General features: G+C 40.0%; 1 protein-coding gene across 2 annotated transcripts in view; it reads right to left on the minus strand.

Annotated features, from left to right (window-relative positions):
* The window catches only part of loxl2b (lysyl oxidase-like 2b), a 35,439-nt gene extending 12,992 nt beyond the window's left edge, over window positions 1-22,447 (minus strand). The window contains exons 1-7 of one of the 2 annotated variants that reach the window (XM_067521457.1): window positions 22,303-22,425; window positions 21,613-21,707; window positions 18,638-18,997; window positions 18,197-18,372; window positions 6,611-6,822; window positions 1,697-1,913; window positions 107-290 (exon numbers count right to left, since the gene is read on the minus strand). In XM_067521457.1, coding sequence (XP_067377558.1) covers window positions 107-290; window positions 1,697-1,913; window positions 6,611-6,822; window positions 18,197-18,372; window positions 18,638-18,986 — 1,138 coding nt within the window. In that variant the 5' untranslated portion in view covers window positions 18,987-18,997; window positions 21,613-21,707; window positions 22,303-22,425. Of the gene's footprint in view, window positions 1-106; window positions 291-1,696; window positions 1,914-6,610; window positions 6,823-18,196; window positions 18,373-18,637; window positions 18,998-21,612; window positions 21,708-22,302 lie in introns of both variants that reach the window. The other variant, XM_067521456.1, reaches the window with a different exon arrangement.
* Between the last annotated feature and the right edge of the window lie 539 nt (window positions 22,448-22,986).

Here is a 22,986-nt window from a genome sequence, read left to right on the forward strand (position 1 = left end):
CGCTGTCCGCTAACAAATCACTGTTCTGACTGAGGATCAGCTGGAAAAAAGTGCGAGTTGACTTTTCATGCACAGCTCATAGTTAAAAAACATCAAACCATTATACCTTGTCCCAGCTGACCCCCAGACAGAGCCTCCTTTGCGGTGCCAAAGCCCAGCTCCCGACACACCACGGTGGCAGTCAGCAGGTTCCAGTTATCATCGCATATGGTGCCCCACTCTGCGTTTTTCAACACCTCCACCCGGCCCTCGCCTACAATGGCCCCCCCACGAAGACGAACCAGCGGTTGCTAGAGAGGAAAAACAGAGCCAGTGTAAAAGCTGAAATTCTCAAAACCGCATCGGTTATTCTGGCTGTTTGCAAAAATGACAGACTCAGCTAAAAGTTTGGAACGTGCACTTTTCCTCCCCCCTGCATTGGGAAAGTTAAAGCAGCAGAGTGGGTGGTTTCATGTTTACAGAATTTGCGAATAATGCATCAACTGTTTAAACATACTGGAAGTGTTTCGTTTTACAAGTAAACACATTAGAAGCACAGTTTATTCCAGAACCCACTGACATTATAATAAGATAATGTCTTCACACATCATATGCATGTCCTCCACGTTGTGCTATTAGTGTTTATATCCGAAAACATTCACCTTCTATTAATTTGAAACTAATGGATAAACAATGGATGAACTAATAAACTGCAGGAAAAGAGAAGAGTCATTGAGGTTATTGGGATAACATGTCTTCTGAGCCAGACTTGCTGAGCGTGGTAGAAGCTTTGAGATGGGATGTCAGGCACGCTGCTCCCAGCCCTGCACTCAGCTGTGGAACGTGACACAGAGCATGCAGGCTCATACCTCACAGCAGAATGTGGATGGAGTGGCACGGACAGAAATTTTACAGTGTGGTGTGGTTGGGGTTTTTTTTTCGAGCTTGATTTAAATGAAGTTAGATGGTTGTTTACAGTCTGAGGAAATTTCATGACATTTAGGTTGTGATCACAAACTTATTAGTATTAAGGTGCTGCTCCAACCTGCATTGCTTTGGTTCCAGGGTTGCATCTAGGATTTGAAACCTGACTGGAATTTGCTCCCATTCAGCCAGAAGGACGTTTTTAAGTGAAGCTGAATACTGACGTTAGGTGTTAAGATGTAGTAAAGTTTCACATACCCAGACCAAACTATGTGTGATCTCATGGACACCTGGTACAAGTCAAATTGCGATACGCAAAAAACTGCAATATGCTGAAGATGGTTTTCATGAATCAGTTACAATAAAGTTTTAGAGACTTTGGACCCTACTTCCATCCTCTTTTTTGCCTTCTGAAGATCCATCTTTTCCCTTCCTTGCCCGGACAATTTTACTACACCATGTCACTGCTGAAACCCCGAGGAAATGATCATTCATTTTGATGAATAGTTTCCAAGGCAGCTACAGCTGCAGTTCCGAAAGTGACACTGAGTCCTGAACATCAGTGTTGGCTAATGTCTAACAAAAACATTTCATCCCCCCCTCCCGCCCCATTAGAGCCAATGAACTGAAGTGAACCACTGGAGCCGTTTCTTCCAGCACATTTGTTTACCACTTTCAACACCAAGCTTGTGTTTTCATTTTTCAAAATGTTGCATACATAAATTAGTACGAGTTTGAAAAGCCTCAGGTTTAAGTGATGGAGTCAATGCAAAGACTGTGTAAGTCTTTTTACCTCTTGTCTGAAGGCCTTCCTAAATCCTGTCATGGGAGAGGGGGAGAAGGCTTTGCCAGGCACACAGCTCACCACCACAGGCGACCCTCCAGCACAGGTCCCATTGGACTTCCGTGATGTAGTGTGCCCCAGTTTACAGCTGGACAAATGTGCTTCATTGCCAGTGCAGTTAATAGAAAAATCCCAAAATGTGGGCTTTCTCCTGCGAGCGAACATCCTAGACAGATGGAGCAGATAGAAAGTCTTTAAAGCATAAAAAAAGGAGATTCTTTTTTAATTATGTACATTTTTAACTTAGCTCTGTCTTCGTCATTTAAAGCTGCATTGTGTGACTAGCTTGATACTTGGAATCAGTTCTTCAGCTTTTCTCTACTCTTTACAATCTGCTATGCTCTGCACAGAACTTCACAAGTGAGTCGTTATGAGGATAATAAATAGGAATGCAGCTAAATGTACTAATAAAGGAGAAAGTGTTGCCCCTCTCTGATTGGTCAGACGGGTGAGCCTCGCTCAAAACATTTAGAAGTGAATATGTCTGCGCTGTTCAATTAGTCTATGTCATGGGAAGCTTTTGTACAGCATATTCCCATTTACTTACAGTACTTCTCTTACTAATTCTTAGCTATTAAAATATCTGCTTTTAGTTGCTCATACTATGGAGGTTTCTGTTGACCCACTAATCCTCCAGAACTCCTCCGAATAACACGATTTGAACACACAGATTGTGGACAAACATAGGGAAGGCAGAGCCTTTTATCATCTTTCAGATGTTATTTCCCAATTCATCTCAATCTTAAACGATTTTGAAACTATTCAAAAATGTGTAAGGGGAAAAGAAAAGATCCTTTCATTAGCCTACTGCAAAACCTACGGCTGAATTTCTCGATTTTGATACAGTTTGTGAAGATTAATTAAAACACTATGTCATAGAATTAATGCATGCTTTATCTTGACACCACAAATGAAGACCAGGGCGATGACATCAGCATATAATTAATACCCAAAGACAAAGTTTGAAAACAGCTGCAGCATTCAGTTTTCCTCATAAACCTGAGCAAACTCGGGGTTAAAGATACTCTTCCAGGCCTGCCAGGGTGTTAATCTTTTCCTCTCCCCTTATTAGTGAGCCTAAATTATGTATTTAATGAGCCTTGTATGGAGAATGTCATGTCCTATCCTTGGGTCTCGTGTCTGAGGTGTACGTGAGAAACGAGATCAAACTGGAACAGGCAGCAAATGTTTTTCATTTGGGAGCTGGGAGAAAGAGGCTGCAGCCTGGAAGCTATCCAAGGTGAATGTTCTAAGCCACAGGCAAAGGACTGACTATATCTCCACGATACAATCTGAACACAGCCAGACTGTGTATCAGGACATTAGGGTTGGCTGAATAAACCGGTGGTCCCGAGGCAGTGAAAATATCACAATCCTGCTTTAATTAACGTCTTTGTTTCTCTACACAACTTTTTTTTTTTTTAAATTGAAATTGATGAGAAAACACACCACGTGGGGCTTTTTTAAGAAGACTGTGATTGGTCCACTCTGGAGCATTTTCCTCTGCACATTTTGCACACACCACCTTCTCTAAAGTCATATGTCTTTTCTGTGTTTTAGATTTAACACGGAAGCATAAATCCCGGTTTACTGGGAGTTCAAAGATCCGTTTCAGCTCAGTCGTAGTTAGACTAAGTGCATGGGCAGAAGGGACAGTAGCCAGAGGCCAAACAGCCACTCTGGCCTGAAGGGGTCTGATATTTTTGTTAGAATACTATATAACAATTAGAATCAAATGTATTATCATCTGATCAAAGGGCGACTTCACCAATTTGGAAGTTTCTGTTATTTCTCCTTCATCACACAACTGTAACCTCTATGCCTGAATTAAAGCGAAGAAAATCATTTTAAATACTTAACAGCAACAAATAATAGATTGTGGCTGTCTCCTACTAAGTTTTCTTATTTATATAGTATCAGTACTTTCTATAATATTCTGTGGCAGAAGGTCTAGACAACTCATTGACCTGAGCATTAGCAATGATTAAACACTTGTGTGTTTGCCTGCAGAACGGCAACAGACACAAAATGACTACTCACACAGCTTTCACTGCTGACGCTGTCATCATTAACGGAAACTAAAACAGACAATTATGTTAAAGCCACTAACTAACAGATTACTACATGATTTAAACTGACAGCTGAGTTACAGGGCTACAGTAGCGTATTACATGGTTCACATCATGCTGTTTGAATAACGTACTGCAAGTACTGTAAGTTGAGCGTAAACCTCCAACGTAGACTCATCCTCCATTCTGGCAGCAGTGTTTTCACAGGATCAGGGGTTTAATGATGTGTAGGCAGACTATTAAAAGCAGATGGGCATCTGAAATGAATTTCTAAATATTTCATATTCCACTTTGGTGCCACTAGTTGCATAGCAGGCTCCAGTACAATATACAGTACTGCAAATACATGGTTATGCAGGAGGAGACCAGTTGCTGGAGTTTAGGAGCATTTTTGTCTGATGCAGGATTCTAGCTGCTCAACAGTCCTGGACCTTGTTGACTGATTTTTTTTGTTTTATGATGCGCCAAATGTTCTCTATTGGTGAAAGGTCTGGACTGCAGGCAGGCCAGTACAGCACCCAGACTCTTCTCCTGCAAAGCCACGCTGTTATGATGGATGCAGTATGCAGTATAAAACTTCTGTGTACACTTTTAGCACTGATGGTGCCTTTTCAGATGTGTAACTTTTTTTTAGATGCATTGCTGCCATCAAATTCAAAATGAGCTAATATTTTTCACGAAATGGTAAATTATCTCAGTTTCTACTTCTGATATCTTGTTTATGTTCTATTGTGAATAAAATGTGGGTTGATAGGATTTGCAAATCATTTCATTCTGTTTTTGTTTACGTTTTGCACATCGTTGAAGTTGTATATGAATACAATATTATTATCGGCAAATTATATTTTGGGTTGAAACAATTAATTGATGTAACTTTGTGGAATGAAACAGAATATCTCTTTTCTGACATATTTCAGAAATGCATTTAATTTATATCCTCGAAGTGACTCTGGACATATTTAAACTAGAAAGGTCCACAGGAGCAGCAGAATCAAGACAAACTGAGGTTATGAGACTGTTGTAGTTGTTGGCTCTGTGGCGTCTTGGTGTTTCAAACGACAGCTTGTAAAAACATACAGCAGGCTTCATGAAGCCGATGTAGCAGCGGCAGGATGACACGTAGATGGAAAGTTAAGGAGCTGATGTTGCTCTGCTGTGATTACCTAAAGCAGAGGAAACTTCCAGCCCAGACAGACAGTAAATTCAAGGTTAACTTGAGTGCTGGAAGTTTTATGTTATGCCAAGATTAACCTGTTGGCTGTTTGGCTACAAGCTTCCTCCTGCAAGCAAGATTTATATCTGCCACGCATTACAACAGCTTTGAAGAATGTTGGCTTTACAGAAGTCAGGCTAATGATACACGTAACCCACGCACTGGAAGATGTAGGTTATTGCGTTTTTTGTGGCACTCTGCCTAAATAACGACCGGTTTCCGATGGTTTCCATTTTAAACCTGACAACTTGAGGTCGGAAACTGATCCACCTCATGCGGAAATAATTTTCTCTAAGAAATATGACGTGCAAAAGTTTGCATGTCGGTTTTAGTGAACAAGTCCTTCCATATAAAGGCACTTAATGCTTCTTTGTTGGAAAATCAATTAACCAACAACAGCGACATGCTAAATAAATTCAACGCCATGCAAAATGAGCAGAGATGGAAAAAAACTTGAAAAAGGAAGCACAGTGACCACAAAGAAATAAAGAGTATTTCTGCACCCAACAATATAACAAACAAAACACAAGTAAAAATAGATCAAAATTTCAAACAAGGAAAAAAATCATCATAAACAAAGTAAAAAATGACTAAAACGAGAGGTAGACTGACTAAATAAAATTAAAAAAACTACCCCAAAGAGTCTCAGTAAATATTTCTCCCAATCTGTCCATAACAAGAAGTACACAAGTACTGTATATAATGTCTTCTCTAAATTTTTTTTGGGGGGGGGATTCACTTCCTGTGTTTATTCTCATGTCCCCACCCCAGATCTTTTTAACAAAGAGCGGACAAGACAATTCTTGTGTTATTTGTGATGCAATCTGGTTTGCTTGGATTGCAGTGCGTGAAAGGAGACTGGGCAAAATGGACCAAATTCCAATCTGATCGAGTGATTCGAATCAGAGCAAATAAACTGTAGGTTTGAACCCCCCCCCCCCTAAAAGTGAGGTTATTAGTTATTAGTCTGATACACTGATTTGACTGTGTGATTTCTTTTTGAAAAGAGAGATTTCAGAACAGCACAGCCAGAGATCTCCCAATTTTCACGTTGCCCTATGGATGTTTGGGTGCTTGTAACCTCATCGAGAAACTCCAGTGTAACCGAATCCAATCTGCATGTACTTGCCAGGCTGCTGGCCACATGAAATTACCAGTTTGTGGGCAAAGTGAAGAAATGTCAGAGCAGCTTGGTGCAAAGGTTTGCATCCTCACATGCCGTTTCAGTGTAAGGGGATGCAAACGTAACCCTGAACCCTAAATCATAGTAACAGCACTCGTTTGGCTAGTGTGACTGTCACTGTAAAACTCTATTGGTTTGAATCCCTCTTGATAAATGAATTCACTTTTTAAATTTGTACTAGCTGAATGTGCATTAAATATATTATTGATGAAAAATTGTCAAAATGAGGGGATGCTGGGGAACTGTTGCACACAACCGTACATGGCCAGAGGCAGAGTTTTCTGTTATTTCACACAACCCTGTCTTTGTTAGTATCCACTAGTGAAAGCATCCCGAAATTATTCCTCTCCTGTTTGAATCAATAACCACACACACTGTACTTGCAGTGGGGTACTCACTTGTAGACTCTGGCGTTGTACTTCTTCTCCCCAGGAAAGCCAAACATCCCACATATGACTCTGCTGTTGAACTGGGTCCACTCCGTATTACAGATCTGCTTCCATGTGCCGCCATCTTTTACCTCCACGTAGCCCTCCGTCACAGGGATCCGCTTACGGTAAGACGACAGAATGGCTCGTATACGCACGTCCTCCACTTGAATGTCCATGTTCTGTGGGCAATATAATCATTTTGCATATGTTTTATCGTTCTAAATGATTTCTTCTTATTTCTATTTGTGACAAAGTGTGAGCATACTATACAGCACATGTCTACAGACTAGTTCCTGTGTTACATAATGTCTACTCAAAGACCTAAACCCCCACTATGCCGACTGTCACAGCCTCTCAGGTCTGTACATGCTGCTTTTAAATCTCCAGAATGCACAAGCATTTTTAAAGTGCATCACATAAATAAAGTTAAACACCAAAACCAGCTGGCCTGCAACTGTTTTTCAGTTATAAAAGTCAAAGATACGAAACGGTTTCCATGGCACCATGTGCAACACATTTTAGTGCGGAAAATAGGAACAGCAAGAAATCTGATAAAGTGGAAATGAACATGTTCTTGTTAGCACATGTGCAGAAGGAAAGGATTTTTTTTTTTTTTTCAGGGATCTCACGTTTTACTTAAGTGTCTGGTCAGTTAGGTTCTAGTTTCACAAGTTGTTATTATCTGAAACATTGTGGAGCAATTGTGCACATTTGTGTGATGCTTAACAGAAATACAAAATAAAAAAACTAAATATATTGGGACCTACTTACATCTCTGTGTGTATTCCATGTGATTGTGAGACTTCTGAGAAATTATTTTCAATCTACATTTTGTCTCTAGAAAAGTAACAAATTAGTGTGAAAAAATGTCAGTGCATGTTCATCTCTGTCTACACCACAACTGGAAGACCTCCAGATGGTAAATCTGGAATTATTTAATGGGCGACTTTAAACTGTGATTTTCAACTTGCTTTCTATGGCTTTAGTTTAGGGTTTAAATGTACATTAATGCTTTTAAACTTCCCTCTGACTTCCCTATATTCAAATATTTCTCTGCATCTGGCTGAAAAACTCCTACAGATGACGTGAGGAGTTTTTCCATCATGATGTCATCTGGGGGAGCTCTGGAAAAGCAGGTTGACCCTGATTACAAACTAGTATGAGCAACAAGATGCAATAATCTGAATTCAAGGTTGCCTTCAAGTGATGTCATCTGGAGGCATTTTTTAGCCGGAAGTAGAAAAATCTTTGGATATAGTGAAATCAAAGGGAAGTTTAACTGCTGACTGACTTACTTCACTACATTTCTAATTAAAGTTGCGTTATAATCACTTTTATACCACTTTTTAGATTTTTTTTTTCTGAAAACAAATCACTAGAGCGACAGGCATAGTGTCAGTTTCTCCTTCCATGGACTTATCTAAAATACGTATTTGACAAATTAGCAGTACTCAAAGTGAGCCAGTATGCAGTAATTTTGGAAAAAAAAAAAGGTGAAAAGGCATCAGATCATATAGCTAATTAGCTTTAACCCATCATTTACGTCTATTACTATTAATATTAATAATAATATTGATATTAATTAATTAAATATATTGTGTATTAACTTTTACTTAAGTAGAAATTTCAGTGGGTGCCTATGATTTTACCAGAGTATATATTATTGTTGGTTTATTTGTACTTTTACTTAAGTACAGTTTTTGAGTTCTTCATCCACCACTGCCTACTGTGTTGTACCTCTTTAAAGAGTAGAAGTTGGTCACTGCAGGTCTACATTTTTTTGCTTCAAAAACTTTACACATGTATGACATTTAGTACTTTAGCTGCTACAAATTGTTCTTTAAACAAACAGCAGTGGCTTAGAAGAAATTACAGGAAGTGTTAGCATAGGGCCTTCTCTCACTCACTGTTGATATGCTTAAGTGGGCCCTTGTCCATCATCTGGGTCTCTAAATTGGCCAAGGCATTCTCCAACACCCAGAGGCGCACATGGATAGTAATAGGAAGGAGTCTATTTTCATCCTACACTAAAATATGACGGCATCACTAAAGTCACGTGGATGATTAGTGTGTAACTCTGATAAGGCAATCGAGAAGGATTCCTGTGTCAATAAACATAGAACATCTGGGCATTTAGGTAAAACTCAAGGGGCTGTCAAAAATAAGCTGTGACTCTTTCCTCTCTGTCTTTCTGCAGGGATTAAATAAACATTTTCCTCTTCCATTGACCAAACCCACATTCTTGTACTACGTGACAGTTTAGGCTGAGGAGGGGAAGGGGAGGGAGTTTAGTCTGGCTGGAAGTGGTGTGGAATGGTGGGGGGTGGAGGATGTTGCCTCGCTCAACAGATGTGCTGGTATAAACCTCTCTCATAGACAGCCAAGAAGAACCTAGGCATCAAATAATGAGAAAGGAGGGTTTCTTAAAGTGGCATTTGCATCCAAAGAAGAAGAGACGCTACCAGAGTGAAAACTGCAAATCATCTCTCATTCCTCTGCTATTTTCTCTAAAAGATAACCACATTTATCATTTTGGTCAGAGGCAACAAGGTCTGGATGGCAGGGGATATAAAACTACACAGGCAGAAATCATGGAACAAGATGACTGTGGGGATGTGACCATGTCTGGGTTTACTGAATACATAGTACATGACCTGGTGGCAGACATTCAAAAAAGTTTCAAATGAGAAAAGTAAATATCGAAGGTTGAGGCCCAAATTTTCAGCGTGGAAAGAAGTTTTCCCATGGCTGGTTCACGTGCCTGCTTCCTGTCTCCCGCCCTCATTCTTTTCAAATCCATTTAATTTATCTTAATTCATTTCCTGTTTAGAGCTCAGATGGTCCTCATCTGTCTGTTTGCACACAAAAAATGGCTATTAGACTGTGGAAAAGAAGAGATTTCTAACATGTGTGTCTGCGTTTCTGTACACACTCTTGGGGCTGTTTCTGAGGAGGAGCATTTACACAGATGGAAACATCATTATTAGGATGCAATGGACGGGAAAAGTAAAGGGGCCTCAATCTGCTCCAACACAGCCCTTAATCACAGAATCATCTATTCCACAAGTTCCTTAAATAAAGAGTCTGATTTAGGAATACTAACGCTGGCAATGCAGTTTCTTACAGCGGACTTCACTGAACGTCTCTATATGTAGTCAAGAGGTAAAGTTCACTAATTGTGTGCCTTTGCAAACCAATTAGCTGTACAAGTTATTTATATTGTGATTCATTTAGGTAATTTGGCGGAAAAGTTACTTTGATGTGACTGCTTTTTCTTGAATTTTAATTATGAAGAAAAATCTTCCAAGGGGAGGGGGGGTGGTGATTCTTTCCTATACACGCTCAGATATACAAGAAGTTCATTTCTTTCCCTCAAGGTACAATCTACAATAATGTATGTCTTTGGGCTAATTATTGGAACTCAAGGTAACTCTGTGTAGCTTCTGAGGGCAAAAAAGGTCCCAAGTAGTAAAAGTAGTTATTCAGTTAAGGTACAATTTCAGGAGACAGTTTGTTTTTAAGTGGATTTGTGGCTATAAAAATTAATTATCAAGTCAATAATGCAGATATCATTGACCAGGTTAAATGAAAAGCAATGACATATATGCACTCAAGGTGCTGAATAAGCAGTACAACTATTACCACAAGGGTACAAATAAGTCTGTCTTCTAGAGGACAGAGTCCCAGTGACAAGCCTTGGTAACCCTGAAGATACAATAATGTCACCTTTTTTCTGGGAGTGAACCTACTGTGTGTAGTTGCAGGCAAATACGGGAAGATAAGTACCAAACAGTTAACTGGTTAAATGGCTTTAGGGAAAATTGAGTAAAAAACTAATCGAACCCAGAATGAATGAGGGGCAAAAAGATGTCAAATCTAACAAACACTAGAAATGTGAGTAATGGATGTCAATATTAACAACAGGGCTGGAGAGTGTAGGGGAAAAAAAAAATGGCAAAAGATTAAGTTTGGGTTTTGTGGCTTATATTGTCTACACAGGGTGATTTCATTGATGGGAAGCAGGTGAGTGTGGGCGGAGCAAGGGGGCACGTGGTTAAGACATGGAAGGGGAACAATGGCCTGCAGGCAGGAGGGGTTAGAAGTGAGAAACAGGAAGTCTGATAGAGGGAAAAACAGGGGCAGAGAACGGACAAAGAACTAAACTGTGATGTTAAGCAAACAGGATCAGTTGTTGATAAATCCAATATAAATTTTAGAAAAGTATGACATTACCCTTATTTGTGAATGCTATATACTGTAACCACACATCAGTAATCAGAAGGTGGCAGCTGTATTGAAACCAGAAGAGAATATTTAGCAATAAATGCAAAATAAATGAGTCTCAGACAAAGACGTGCTGCTATGACCTATAGCTGTAATAAGAACGTACTGAAGTGATTTAATGCCAGCTTGTCTGAGGACCACAGGACATGAATATAAAAAAATCCACAGCTGTGGAACGAGCTACGAATCGCATCAAAGCAGACTGTAAGACTCAAGTTATGTTTGATTAAAGAGTAAAACCAACCTTGAGGAATAGTTTGGGTTTTTTAATCTGGTCTTTCAACAACATCGGTGTCCTAATATGTACATGACTGTCTTTCTTACTTGCTATTTTTTGACTCTTTGATCAACACACTTTGTCAGTTTTTAACCAGAACATGATTAAAACGGTAGGTAATCGGTGCCATAAATGCTCCCCCCCCTATTATTTTGTGCAAACAACACTCATAACACACTTTGATGTAAATTGAGTAGATTGCCAAGACTGAAGATAGCAGAGAGTGATTGTTAATTAGAAATTAGAAATGTCACAACTGAATTGGTCTCTAGAAGACGTGGGTACTATCCAGTACTACGGAAAAGTGCTGGGTCAAATGTCTGCTTAGCCCTACCCCAGTGCTGCCAACCTTAATATACTGTGCAACTAACAAAGTGAGAACAAACCCTGAACACGCCATCCCATGGTTACTGTATTTTGGTGCTGGTCCCCTACAGTCCATAATGGAGAGTCCATTTGCCAGAAAAAATACAGCACACAGAGCTAATTGGGAACATATGGCTGCAGTAGAGGTCAACAAATCTCTCAGAAATCACCTCCCATCTACAGCAAAAGTCCCGAGACACAACTGTAAGCTTATGTGCAGTGCTATTCAGTTTCATCCTGCAGATGTTTTCATGTATTTAAAGTCCCTACGTGTATATGGGCTGAACAAAAATTGTAGATCAGATGCAGTCTTTCACAAGAGCTGATGATTCCACCAGCTGCAACACAAATTAAGGATTATGTGTTTTTCGCACACAGTGTTGGGAGAATGTTGGGAATGTTGTGTCACAGTGTGCAGTCCCTCCTTTAATATCCATTAAATGAGCTTTTGTTAACAAACTGAAGACAGATGCTTCACAAAGTCCTGACAAAGCCCGAACCGGAGTGTAAATTACAAACACAGTGATGAACTGGACTTTAATGTGGCATTAAAGCTGCAGCGACACATTTGGGAGGGATCGAAATGGTGGCGCTGTTAGTCCGTCCCACTTTGACAGCAATGTAAATCACACGTTTGACTTTACAGTAGGACACACCAACTGAACACACACCAGTTGTTCAGACAAATGTACCAATATTGAGACATAAATCTGCACAGTTTAATTATGACCAGTTACAGTGGATAAACCATCTATGTGTTGAATGCTTTAACCATCAGACAGACACCAAACACAATCTTTATGCATCTACGTTGGTGTGTGCAGAGAACACAGAGCTCTGTTAGAAATGTTCATATATTAATACCTAAACAGGTGGTGGCAGTAGCGCTGCTGTGGATTCAACTTATTATTCCCAAGCTAAAGAATCACCATTGATGTTTAGCTTTGAATTTTAACAACACTTGAACTGGATTTGAGGAAATGTTATCTCATACATGTGACACATGTTACACATTGTGACAGAGAAGATAGAAGAGGGGCAGCAGTGGTGAAAAATACCAGATGAATGAAGGAGCTCCGTTTCTCTTCATACATATTCAATCTGGCAAATCTGTTCTGCACGTGAGAACTAAAAGAGACAATCAAAGACTCCACAGTACTTCCTTCGACAGTGATAAATGTTTTTCTGCTTTAAAAGGACACATTGGATTCTTCTGGTCTGAACACAATTAAGACCTTGAAATCCATCCAGGCTTTGCCATTAAAAACCCCAACGTCTCTGAATGCAGGCCCTGCCATGATGATGTCAGACAGGGCACTTAATTTTAGATTATCAGGAGGCTAAATATCCACCCGCACTGTGGGAATGTGATGCCTCAGGATGAAAACATTCACAATGCTGCAGAAGCATCTACCGGCTATGTGAAAAATAATTCTTTAATTAAAGATTGGGACACAAAGGGGCAGCCGTGCTAAGCCCATGGTACAAACATGGCTAGACGTTTACAGCTAGGAAAGTGGAAGATGTGACCTTAAGGGCTCAGAAGGAAAAATGACTAAAGAGTGGAAAATGAGAGCTGTAAACGCTGCTTGGGGTGACTTCATTGGCTGCTTGTAATCTACTTATGAAGGAAAGCGCTGGAGAAAAAAAAGCTGCAGCGATAGAAAGAAAGCAGGGGAAAGCTTTGATTCTGCTATTCCCCAAAGTGAGATTTCATCATTACTTTTTGTTTTTAGCATGACAGCAACAAATGATTCGTCAGAAGAAGAGTGAAGGCACCGAAAAATCTGCAAGGCAGCATGGGATGTGCTCCGTAGGCATCTGTTACCAAGTAAACCTTTCACTATGCAGATTATTCCCAATGAGCTACAGTTATGTTGTGCTGGTTTTCAGGGAACAAACTTGTCTAATTTAAGATAAAGAAGGGTTTTGTTCTAGGATTTATGTGCATACAGAGCAGGGTATGTGAACTGACTCTTCAGTTCGTCTAATTCACAACACATGGGTGGCTGAGGAGTTGGAGCTTAAATCTTGTCTGTATGAAAGAGCTCAGGTGCAAGTTTAGCTGAAAAGCTCCTGTGTGTGTTGGATTTGGCAAAACAACATTCAAATTAGAAACAAAAAATTTCAAAAGGGTTGGACAATTTATATGCATGTCTGACTTATCTAATCAGTTCGTCCATGAGTTCAAAGGTGTGTTCCTGAGATATGAAGTTTAAAAGACTAGGATGTACATGCACAAGTACTGATCATCTAGCAAACAAGGAGGGGCAACTTAGGGTTCCGTGTCATGCCTAAGGTCACGTAGCCAGGAGGAACCAGGATTCGAACCTGTGGCTCATGAGCGACTACTCCACAGACAACACATTTTTACAGACCCCCATTTTGTCTGATCTCTAGCATTACAACTAAGAACTGCTTTTCATTATCGGAGTTCGCTAATAACATTAATCAGTTAATCATCTCAACTATAAAATGATGGAAAATGCAACTTGATGTCAGTTTGCTTGCTTTGTCAAAGTGCCAGTATAAAACCTATAGAAATTCATTTTACAACAGCTGAGGAAAAGCACAATTGTGCTTAAAAAAATTGCTGTAAAGATTAGTGGATTCTTTAAATGATCTTATCATCAGCAGGTCAATAACTCTGGGCTCTGTTTGTAGCAAAGTGGTTTCTGAAAGTGAAACATTCCAGAGTGGAATTCAGATTTGGCTGTAATATATTTCGCTATATAGAGGTCTTTATGAAGCAGGCCCGACCAGTTTATGAGATTATATTCTGAGAGTCTAACATTAAAATCCATTTCCTTTCCATTTTCTGTCCACTTTGAAAAGCTTTTGATGACTTATAATTGACGACGTTTGCACTCAGAATGGCTACAATGATTATAATACTCAGCCCCTAATTACATCTCTGCAGACTTTCTACACTGCTGACAGACATTTCTATAAGACTTCTTTGTGTTGCCGGTCTCCGCATCAACTGACATTTCTCCATACGGCCAAACGACAGAGAACATTCCTCTTTCACAAGCTGTTCCTCAGACGTTTATAACCGCTGTTTTTGTCCCTTTGAGCGTTGACTTGAATAAATCAGGATGAGGAATCTGACTGCCAAACATCACACTTCTAAAAGGCTCCAAATTTCCCAATGCTGAAATTGAGGTAAAATGGAATGTGATGCACGAATTTGATCACAAGTCAGACCTCAGAAACTCTGTGCAGCCACTTCTGCGTAAGGAAAGAGACTTGCTCAAAGCAATGACAGGAATATATAAATAAACACTCTAGAGATGCCACGCTAAATATTCCGCAGACACAGAACTGAAACACTGGGTGTCAGTGAGTGTTGTTTACTCTCCAGCTGACTGAGGCACAATGCAACACACACAGTCGCCAGACTCCATGCAAACAACCTCTGTTCACCACAAAAAGAACAAATTCATGGAGCAAGATGTTTATAATCTCCCCGTTTACAAGCCAGTCACAAAACCAGCGACAGTCAAAATGTAACATCTCGTCTTTTATGTCAACAATGTAAGAAGATGAAACACAGAGGAATCTGAGCGCACGTGTCAAAGGTCAGCGACATGTGCATGCAAGGGTTCTCGTTTCACCTCCCTCTTAGCTCACCCTCCAGGCATTTCCTTAAGTTGGTTGACTGGCTGGCCACTACACTGACATCACCTGAGAAGGCATCGTGTTTGCTGCCTGAATCCATCCTGATTTCTTCTTTTGTTTTTGGTGTAACTCATACACCGTTTCATATCTTGACATAAAAACTTCTATAAAACAAAGGCAACCTGAGCAAACACTAAATACAGATGCATACAAGCAAAAAGGTGATTTAATATTTAATATTTAGGTAATAATGACCCCCTTAGTTACAACTGTATGTCCAAAAAACAACTAGTTCCAAGATATGCTGTTAGGTTCAATGGTGACTATAAATTGCCCATAGATGAAAATGATGCGACTTGTCCAGGATGAACAGTACCTCATCTCTCACCCAATGACAGCAGTGATATAGGCTCAAGCCGCCCAGCAACCCTACAAGGACATGCGGTATAGTAGTAGAGATAAGGAACAGATGAATAATCTTGATGCTTCAATAAATACAATGATCACGTTCATTTTTCGTGGTCTACTTTGCCTTTGTTTTATGTCAAATCTAGTTGAAAGATCTGAGATAGCTCAGTATGAGATACACATAGAAAGAAAAGAAATCTGGGGGGGGGGGGGGGTCAAAGGTCTTTCCACACCACCGTACATGCAGCTTCCTTAGTGTTTAAAAAAAAAAAAACGTTAATCATCCGACACCACAGCCCCCTCAGCGATATGTCGTCATGGAACAGCAGAATGGGCCTGGCTGAGTCACCAGATGACCACTTCCAGATGACGCAGACCAAGCGTGGCCATGTGGCAGTCAGACACGGCTGGATGTATTTTAGATGCTTGCTCTTCACCTTCTGAGTCTGATTTTTGTTGTTGTTGTTTTTAACCACTCATCCCATTTTGACCTTCTGCTCCGCTCTCTAGGGAATCTTTACCTTATCTCTCTCTCTCTCTCTGTAAGCCTCTGACAGGAAGTCAGATAAGTGAATCCGCTCCCACAATGCAACATTAAAGCAGCTGAAACTGACATTTTCCAAGTTAGGTGGTTTTTCATCCACTTGTTTTCATACCGTTTAAATTTGCACATAAATAAAATCTGAGAGAAAACAAACAGAAAATGTTACGTATTTTTTTGAGTTTTTGAGTCGAAATTTGCACTATATTAGGACAGAAACTGAGCTCCTGGTTTCAAATTATCACGTGATGCAGTGTTACTCTAAGAAACACGTATCATAGCTGCATTAACTCGTTGCACAGCCGTGGCCGCATCTGACAAACTCAATGAATAGTTTTTTTTTAATTCAAGCCAATAACAACAACCCCATTAACCCTGCCAGTTGCTTTTGGCAAAAAGCAAATGAAGACTGCTGAGCTGTCCACACACGTTCTTACAGCATTCGGTTAAATTACATCGAAGTCTTTACACTCTTCAGAAAGAAAGAAAGACAGGCTGAGCTCTTGAGTGCAGTTTGCTCATAACTTTGGAATGTGGATTCATTGGGGCTGCACAGTGAGCAGAATGATAGCATTCTGCTTTTGGCGGCAATTAGCTTGGAGCTCACCGGCTGGTCACAAAGTGATGCTCACCAGGACTAATAATGATAAGGCCAGGGGACCCTGACAGTTACGAGTGCAACACCCAACAATTAGCAGTTTAACTTTACTTGACCTGCCACACTTTTACTGCAGAAAATTTAAAAAGGAGCATTATTAAAAGACAGAGTGGGAAGTGTACACAGCTGTTTCCAGGCAAAAACCAGCAAAGATGTCTTACTAAAATGCACGTTATTGTTTATCCCATGAAAAGAACTGTTAGACAAATTGTATGATTAGAGCAGCTTTGTCAAGTCTAAAAGAGAAGTAAAGTGCATTTGTATTTTGACTTTGCTGTTCTCTCCAGTAGTTCTTTTGGTGTTGCATAGAAGGGGGATGGGACCGAATCTAATCAGTTCATCTCTGACTCCGCGTGGATGTTTGCACAGAACTTGATTAAAATTTTCTCGAGGAGTTTGTGATGTATGAACAACCTGAAAACATGTTGCCTTTGGTCATGGTCATGGCTGTCGCTACTGTTGCATAAAAAAAAAAGGCATAAAAACTCCCAATACAGCAGCATAAAATCTAATCAGCACTCCCTTCCTTTATTCCTTATACCATGAGTGAATGGCATTGTGACTCTAGACCAAATGTGTTTACCTCACTCGAATAGGTTGCACAGGAATTGAATGATAGTCTCAACCTTATAAAATATCTCGACAAATTGGGAAAACAATTCTCAAAAAAATTATCAAATGAATGTGACAGAAGAGCAAATTCTGTTCAGTATGCAAGAAATACTTATTATATCCTTTATAATTGTATTATTTGATTTACAATGTTTCTAAATGAATGTGACCTGGGTTATGAATCCAGGTCACATTAAACTAATAGATTTAGAAATTCAAATGTCAAACATGAAGTTTGTCTTAACTTAGACACTTGCACTAAGTTGACACTAAGATTCCATAGCTATTGTGAAAGGAATAATGAGAGTGTAGGCTACAGGTCTTACTTTATAATACTTGGAGGCCCTTTTGGGGAAAACTGAATTCAAGGCGTTTCCAGGTGCCATCATTCATTTAGGCTTCATTGGCAAAACAATCAGGAAACATCTTTCTGTATGAATGGCAGTGAAAACTTCACTGCTTCTTCTTATACACCAGGTGTAAAAATAGTACATGAATATTGTGGCTTTTTCCTGACTGGACTAGTCTGAATACAGCCACAAGTAACAATCCTCATAGTACAGTAAATGTAGGCACAATGGTTAGAAATTCTGATCAGGGCTTTTGAGACCTAAGTTGGTTTTACACAAAATGACAAAAGAATAGATCATAAAACCCAACTGTCAACATACAAGTCAACAAGACAAATAAATGTGTTTTTGGCAAATACTGTAGTAAAAAAACATGCCATGAAAAACAAAACACGTGGCTACTGAGTGTGAAAGATTTCAATCACTGCAGGTTCACCTCTACATGGTTGCGCAGGGTGTTGAGAAATTTAAATCCCGGTATCCTCTTGTCGCTGCACACCACACCGACGTCTTCACTGTGCTTACAGTCTGAAACACCAATCCCATTGGACGGACACAAGGCCAAGGTCTTTTCTTTTCCGGTGCAGTGAAGATTGTCAAACCAGATGGGTCCTAAAGAAACAAAAGAGAAATTCATCAGTGGTTCCACTGGGAGGAATTTTCCCTTTGGTAGTGAAAACAATATTTTAAGGGTTTCTGCTGCATATGATGATTTTCTTGTGAATAATAGTAGAGATAGTATAAAAGCTAAATCATTACAATAATAATACATTCCAGCAGCATTGGCCTTCTGATGAAAGAATTTTTGTATCTATCAAGTAACATGATGTTTGAGAAAATATTAAATGTGTTTCCACTCTGATGTGTTTTCACCTACCTTGTCCTTTCCCATATTTCGAGGACGGTGACCATGAGATGGCTTCCACGTAGCCTAGCTCCCGGCACACCACCTGAGCAGCGTGGATGGTAAAGTCATCATCGCAGACGGTTCCCCACTCGCCGTTGTAAAAAACCTCTATTCGGCCCTCGTTGTGCTTCCTTTTATCTCCTGCCAATCGCAGCTGAATCCTGGGCGTGTCTGGTGCCAGCTGGGGGGCGGTGTACTCCTCTTGCTCTGCTTCGGGGTAGCTCAGTGGGTAGCCGTAGTGCTCATACTGGGCAAAAGCCAGTTTTAGTAGCACTGACAGAATGACAGCGCAACAAGGCAGGTACTGAGTGGAAATCATTTTGGCTTGAACTGATGAAGAAAAAAAAAAAAAAGAGAGGAGCCATCATTAATTCCTTGGCAACTAAATCAGACTGCTTTCTTTTTTTTTTTTTAACTTAAGAAAATCATGGAACATAATACTTAAGGGGCACTTCAGAGATTTCACACATACAGAACAGTGCGGGTCAAATCCAGCCTGAAAAAATAACCCCTAATAATGTCATCTCAACTTTGCATTACATGCCTTGTGGTGTTACCACATATTAGTAACAGATGAGGACAGTGTGTGCCATCAAGTTACATTACAGGTAAATGAAGGATCCAGCGTTTTTGGAGCTTGAGCCATACTAGGGACAAAATGTCACATTAACTCAGTTTGTTCGACATTGATTTTGACTTTTTTCTCTTGTGAGATCTTCAATTTAATGAAACTGTAGCCTTAAATTGCTTACGTTCCTCTTTAAACAGTAGTGTTTCATTTGCAGTTGATTAAATGACAGCATGATGCGAAAGGGATCCCTCACTAAAAATAATCATCCAACCCTTCCAGACTGTGGAGCATTTTAGCGTCTTTTGGCTTTTTCGTTTGGATTTAAAGCCCACAAGTGTGTGGTTTTGGTTCACCCCCATTGCCCTCAAGCATTTTGTTTCCGCCAGCAACAGGGCAGTAAGAATTCATGGGCCATCCGCAACAATCACCGTTCGCCAGCCCATTCTCATTTCCGAGCCATCAAAAAGTGCTGGTTTGTCCAGTCATTGCTCTGAGCTTTCAGTGTAGTACAGTGGAAACCCACACTTTTGACACCTAAAGCAATGAAAGTAGTATATGAACTGAAAAAGTCTTAGATGCAGGTGGATGATACACAGGACGTTTCCACAATAGCTCAGGGTTCGACTCTATTGCAAGATATTGTAATCTTTAACAATGATCGTAACACAACTTTTGTTTTTATGTAAATCTTCTCATAACATAATCTTACCCTGAAGTAGTTTTCCCTAACCCCAGTGCAGTTTTGTGTGTATATATAAAGTTGTACCCATAGCATCAAGTAGTGGCATCTTTGGAGCATCCATTACTGACGCCTACCGTGCCTATAGCATCAGTATCCGATGCTGTTGTTGCCATGGCGTTATATAGTGGTGCTCCTGAAAGTGGTGCTTCCTGTGGCATCAAATTGATACAATTTGAAACGTGGCATACGTTGACACCTTAGAAAGTGTTATATGGTGCTGTGGGAGGAGCACTCATTGGCTCATTCATGCTGATGCTCTACGACACTATAGTGAGCAGTGTGGACGTTTATCTAATGGAAGTGCGACATGGAAGACAGAGAAGAAGAAACTGGTTGGGCCAGTATTTCCTCCGACCAATGAGCCAATCACCAGCACGGAGGCACATGCTAGAATGAAAAAGTAGTTTGAAAAACGCTCGGCATGTGCAAGGCAGTGCACGGAAGATTTTCCACCACCTTCCACTTCCATAAATTGCTGCATACTGTGTTCGGTGGATGCTGGGTGTTCAGGCGCAGTAAAAGCTGCTTTTACTGCCCCCAAGTGGACCAAAAACACTTGCTAATGAAGCTTTAAAGTGTTTGTTTTTCTTGGTTTTTGAGGCAGGTCTGGTATCTAATTAGTGGTCAGTTTCCCCACACATATAGTGCAGTTCATTTTCATACTTTTTCAGCAAATTAAAGATCTGTAAATGCAGAGGCATTGCTTTCTATTCATGGAGGAGGACCAACTAGTAACTGTTACATTCTGTACAAAACTCACAGCAAACCACTCGTAAGATAAATGAGTAAAAACTATGACAAGTAAAGTTAAATTAAAAACATAGAGGCCCATTAGATACATATAAATACTTTGCAAAACTTTAAGAATGCAAAAACTATAGACAGCAGCATAGTGCAGCGGATTCATTGTATTTTAACAGCCCTGTAATGTCATTAGCTGCAAACAGCTGCACAATCATTCACATCATTGTATATCAATAGGTGATCATCCAACAGCTTCAGGCTTTAAAAGCTGGACTCAAGCCTGAAGCAGACACCTGCACGTGACTGCAGGAAAATACAAAAACTAAATCACAATTCCAAGTCAAAAGCGAATTAACTCATCATACAAAACACAAATAAAATCATTTACTGCCTCATCAACGACCGTTTCCAAAATGTATTTGGCCAAATTGTTCAGCTTTTGTGTAAAGAAGAAATGAGGTAATACTCCAACTGCAGAGTTTCTGTGTGTCTCACTGTAACGTGGCAATGGTTACACAAGCAAGACACAACACACACATTATAGAATTGACACATGGAATGGAGCCTACAGGCTCACAGGTCTGTGAACAATGTTTCGGTGCAAACAGGAGAGTTGTCATTAGACAAACATGGGCAGCAAGTACAGTTCAACTGAAGCAACACGTATGGAGCTGAACTGAGTTGTCAGAGCAGCTTGTTCCTCAAGCTCAAGAAACAAACCAGAAATCCCCCCAAAATGATTTCATGATAATGTTGGACAGTAGAGTGGAAAAATCATGCTCTGGTTTAAAACTGCAGTATGTTTGTGTCAAGCACTCCTGTGTTTTAAGAAAGGTTTCAATTGCCCACTGTTCTTTCACCTTCACTGAGGTCAGAAACAAGTCCCACCTGCTGCTGGAGGGGATCTCTGCACCGGTTGAAAGGGTCAAAATATCACTTTGTAAAAACGCCAACTGCTCTGCTCCTGCTCTTTCCTGAGATCCCTGCATTTACACAATGAAATGGATCAAAAAAGGTTTTTTGGCTTTTCTCTGATTCTTATAGATCATGTGTTCTATGTACTATTTCTTATTAAATACTGGACGGTTGAAATTTATTAAAAGTTTTCCAAAAGGACATTTCCTGTATTAGCTTTGTACAAAAGTTGAGTGTGATCAGTTTGCAAAGATAGAAACCAGAAAACTTTTCAATCTAGAGAAGCTGGACCTAGTATCTTTTGCTTGATAACTGACTTGGACAGTTAATAATCAAAGTTGTCCATGACTGATCTAATCATCAATCAATAAATTTGCTGGCTGTAAATGTTCAAATAACCGTAAAACTCAAAATAGTTTCTAATGAACTGCTAGACTTATTATCCTATTCTAAAAATGGTTTTAAAAAGAAATCATGTGATGTCTGGAACCAGGAGACAATAAAGGCAGCAGCTGAAGACAATGAATATCTTGCAGTGAGATGAAAACTTAAATATCGGTACTAATCTCTCCAAAGCCACAGTTAAGTCCTCATAAGAAAGGCTATAGCATTGATAATCTAAGTCCTGAGGTGACTTTTGCATATTTCCAGGCTCAAACTTACTTTTCTTGTCGATGCTGAAAACAGTCCTCTGTGCAGCTTTGTGCTCCTGCGGACTCTCACTAACAGCCTGTGCGCAGACACAAAGCCCAAAGTCAGCAGCCCCTCTTCCTACTGCTACACTCGAAACTTTCACTCCCTTTCATGCAGTCCGGAGCCAGGCTTTGCCAGCGATGGCCACGCCCACTCACGCCCACCTTAACGATGAGCTCACTGGATGTGAGCCGTGGATGAAGACGCACAGCGCTGATGGTTACGCGAAGCTGCAACGCTGCTTTAAAGACTAACAAGGGGAAAAAATGCCTATGTGTGGAATGAAATGTCTCCGTGGCCTGTGTGCTACTATAGAACAATAAAACGAAATACTTCTGGGGGTTAAGCATGTCAATTGAGCACTGTAGTAAAGTACAATATAGAGGTACTTGTACTTGTTACTTTTATTTTTACTTCAGTACAGTTCAAATTGAAATATTGGACTTTTTCTCTAGTAGGCTACATTTGTCAGCTTCAGTTACTGGTTACTTTTTGCAGAAATATAATGAATGAAGAGGCTGCCAGTACACAAAGTGCTTAAAATCAGTCCCACTTTTACCAGCTGCTATTTTTTTCCCCATCCAGTTGCTATAGTAACACAGATCTTTGTCCTTATTTTGTATTAATAGGAATTGTTTCTATTTAATTCATTTT

The sequence above is a fragment of the Channa argus genome, chromosome 11 (assembly GCF_033026475.1).
Source record: "Channa argus isolate prfri chromosome 11, Channa argus male v1.0, whole genome shotgun sequence".
In the NCBI taxonomy this organism is placed as follows: Eukaryota; Metazoa; Chordata; class Actinopteri; order Anabantiformes; family Channidae; genus Channa; species Channa argus.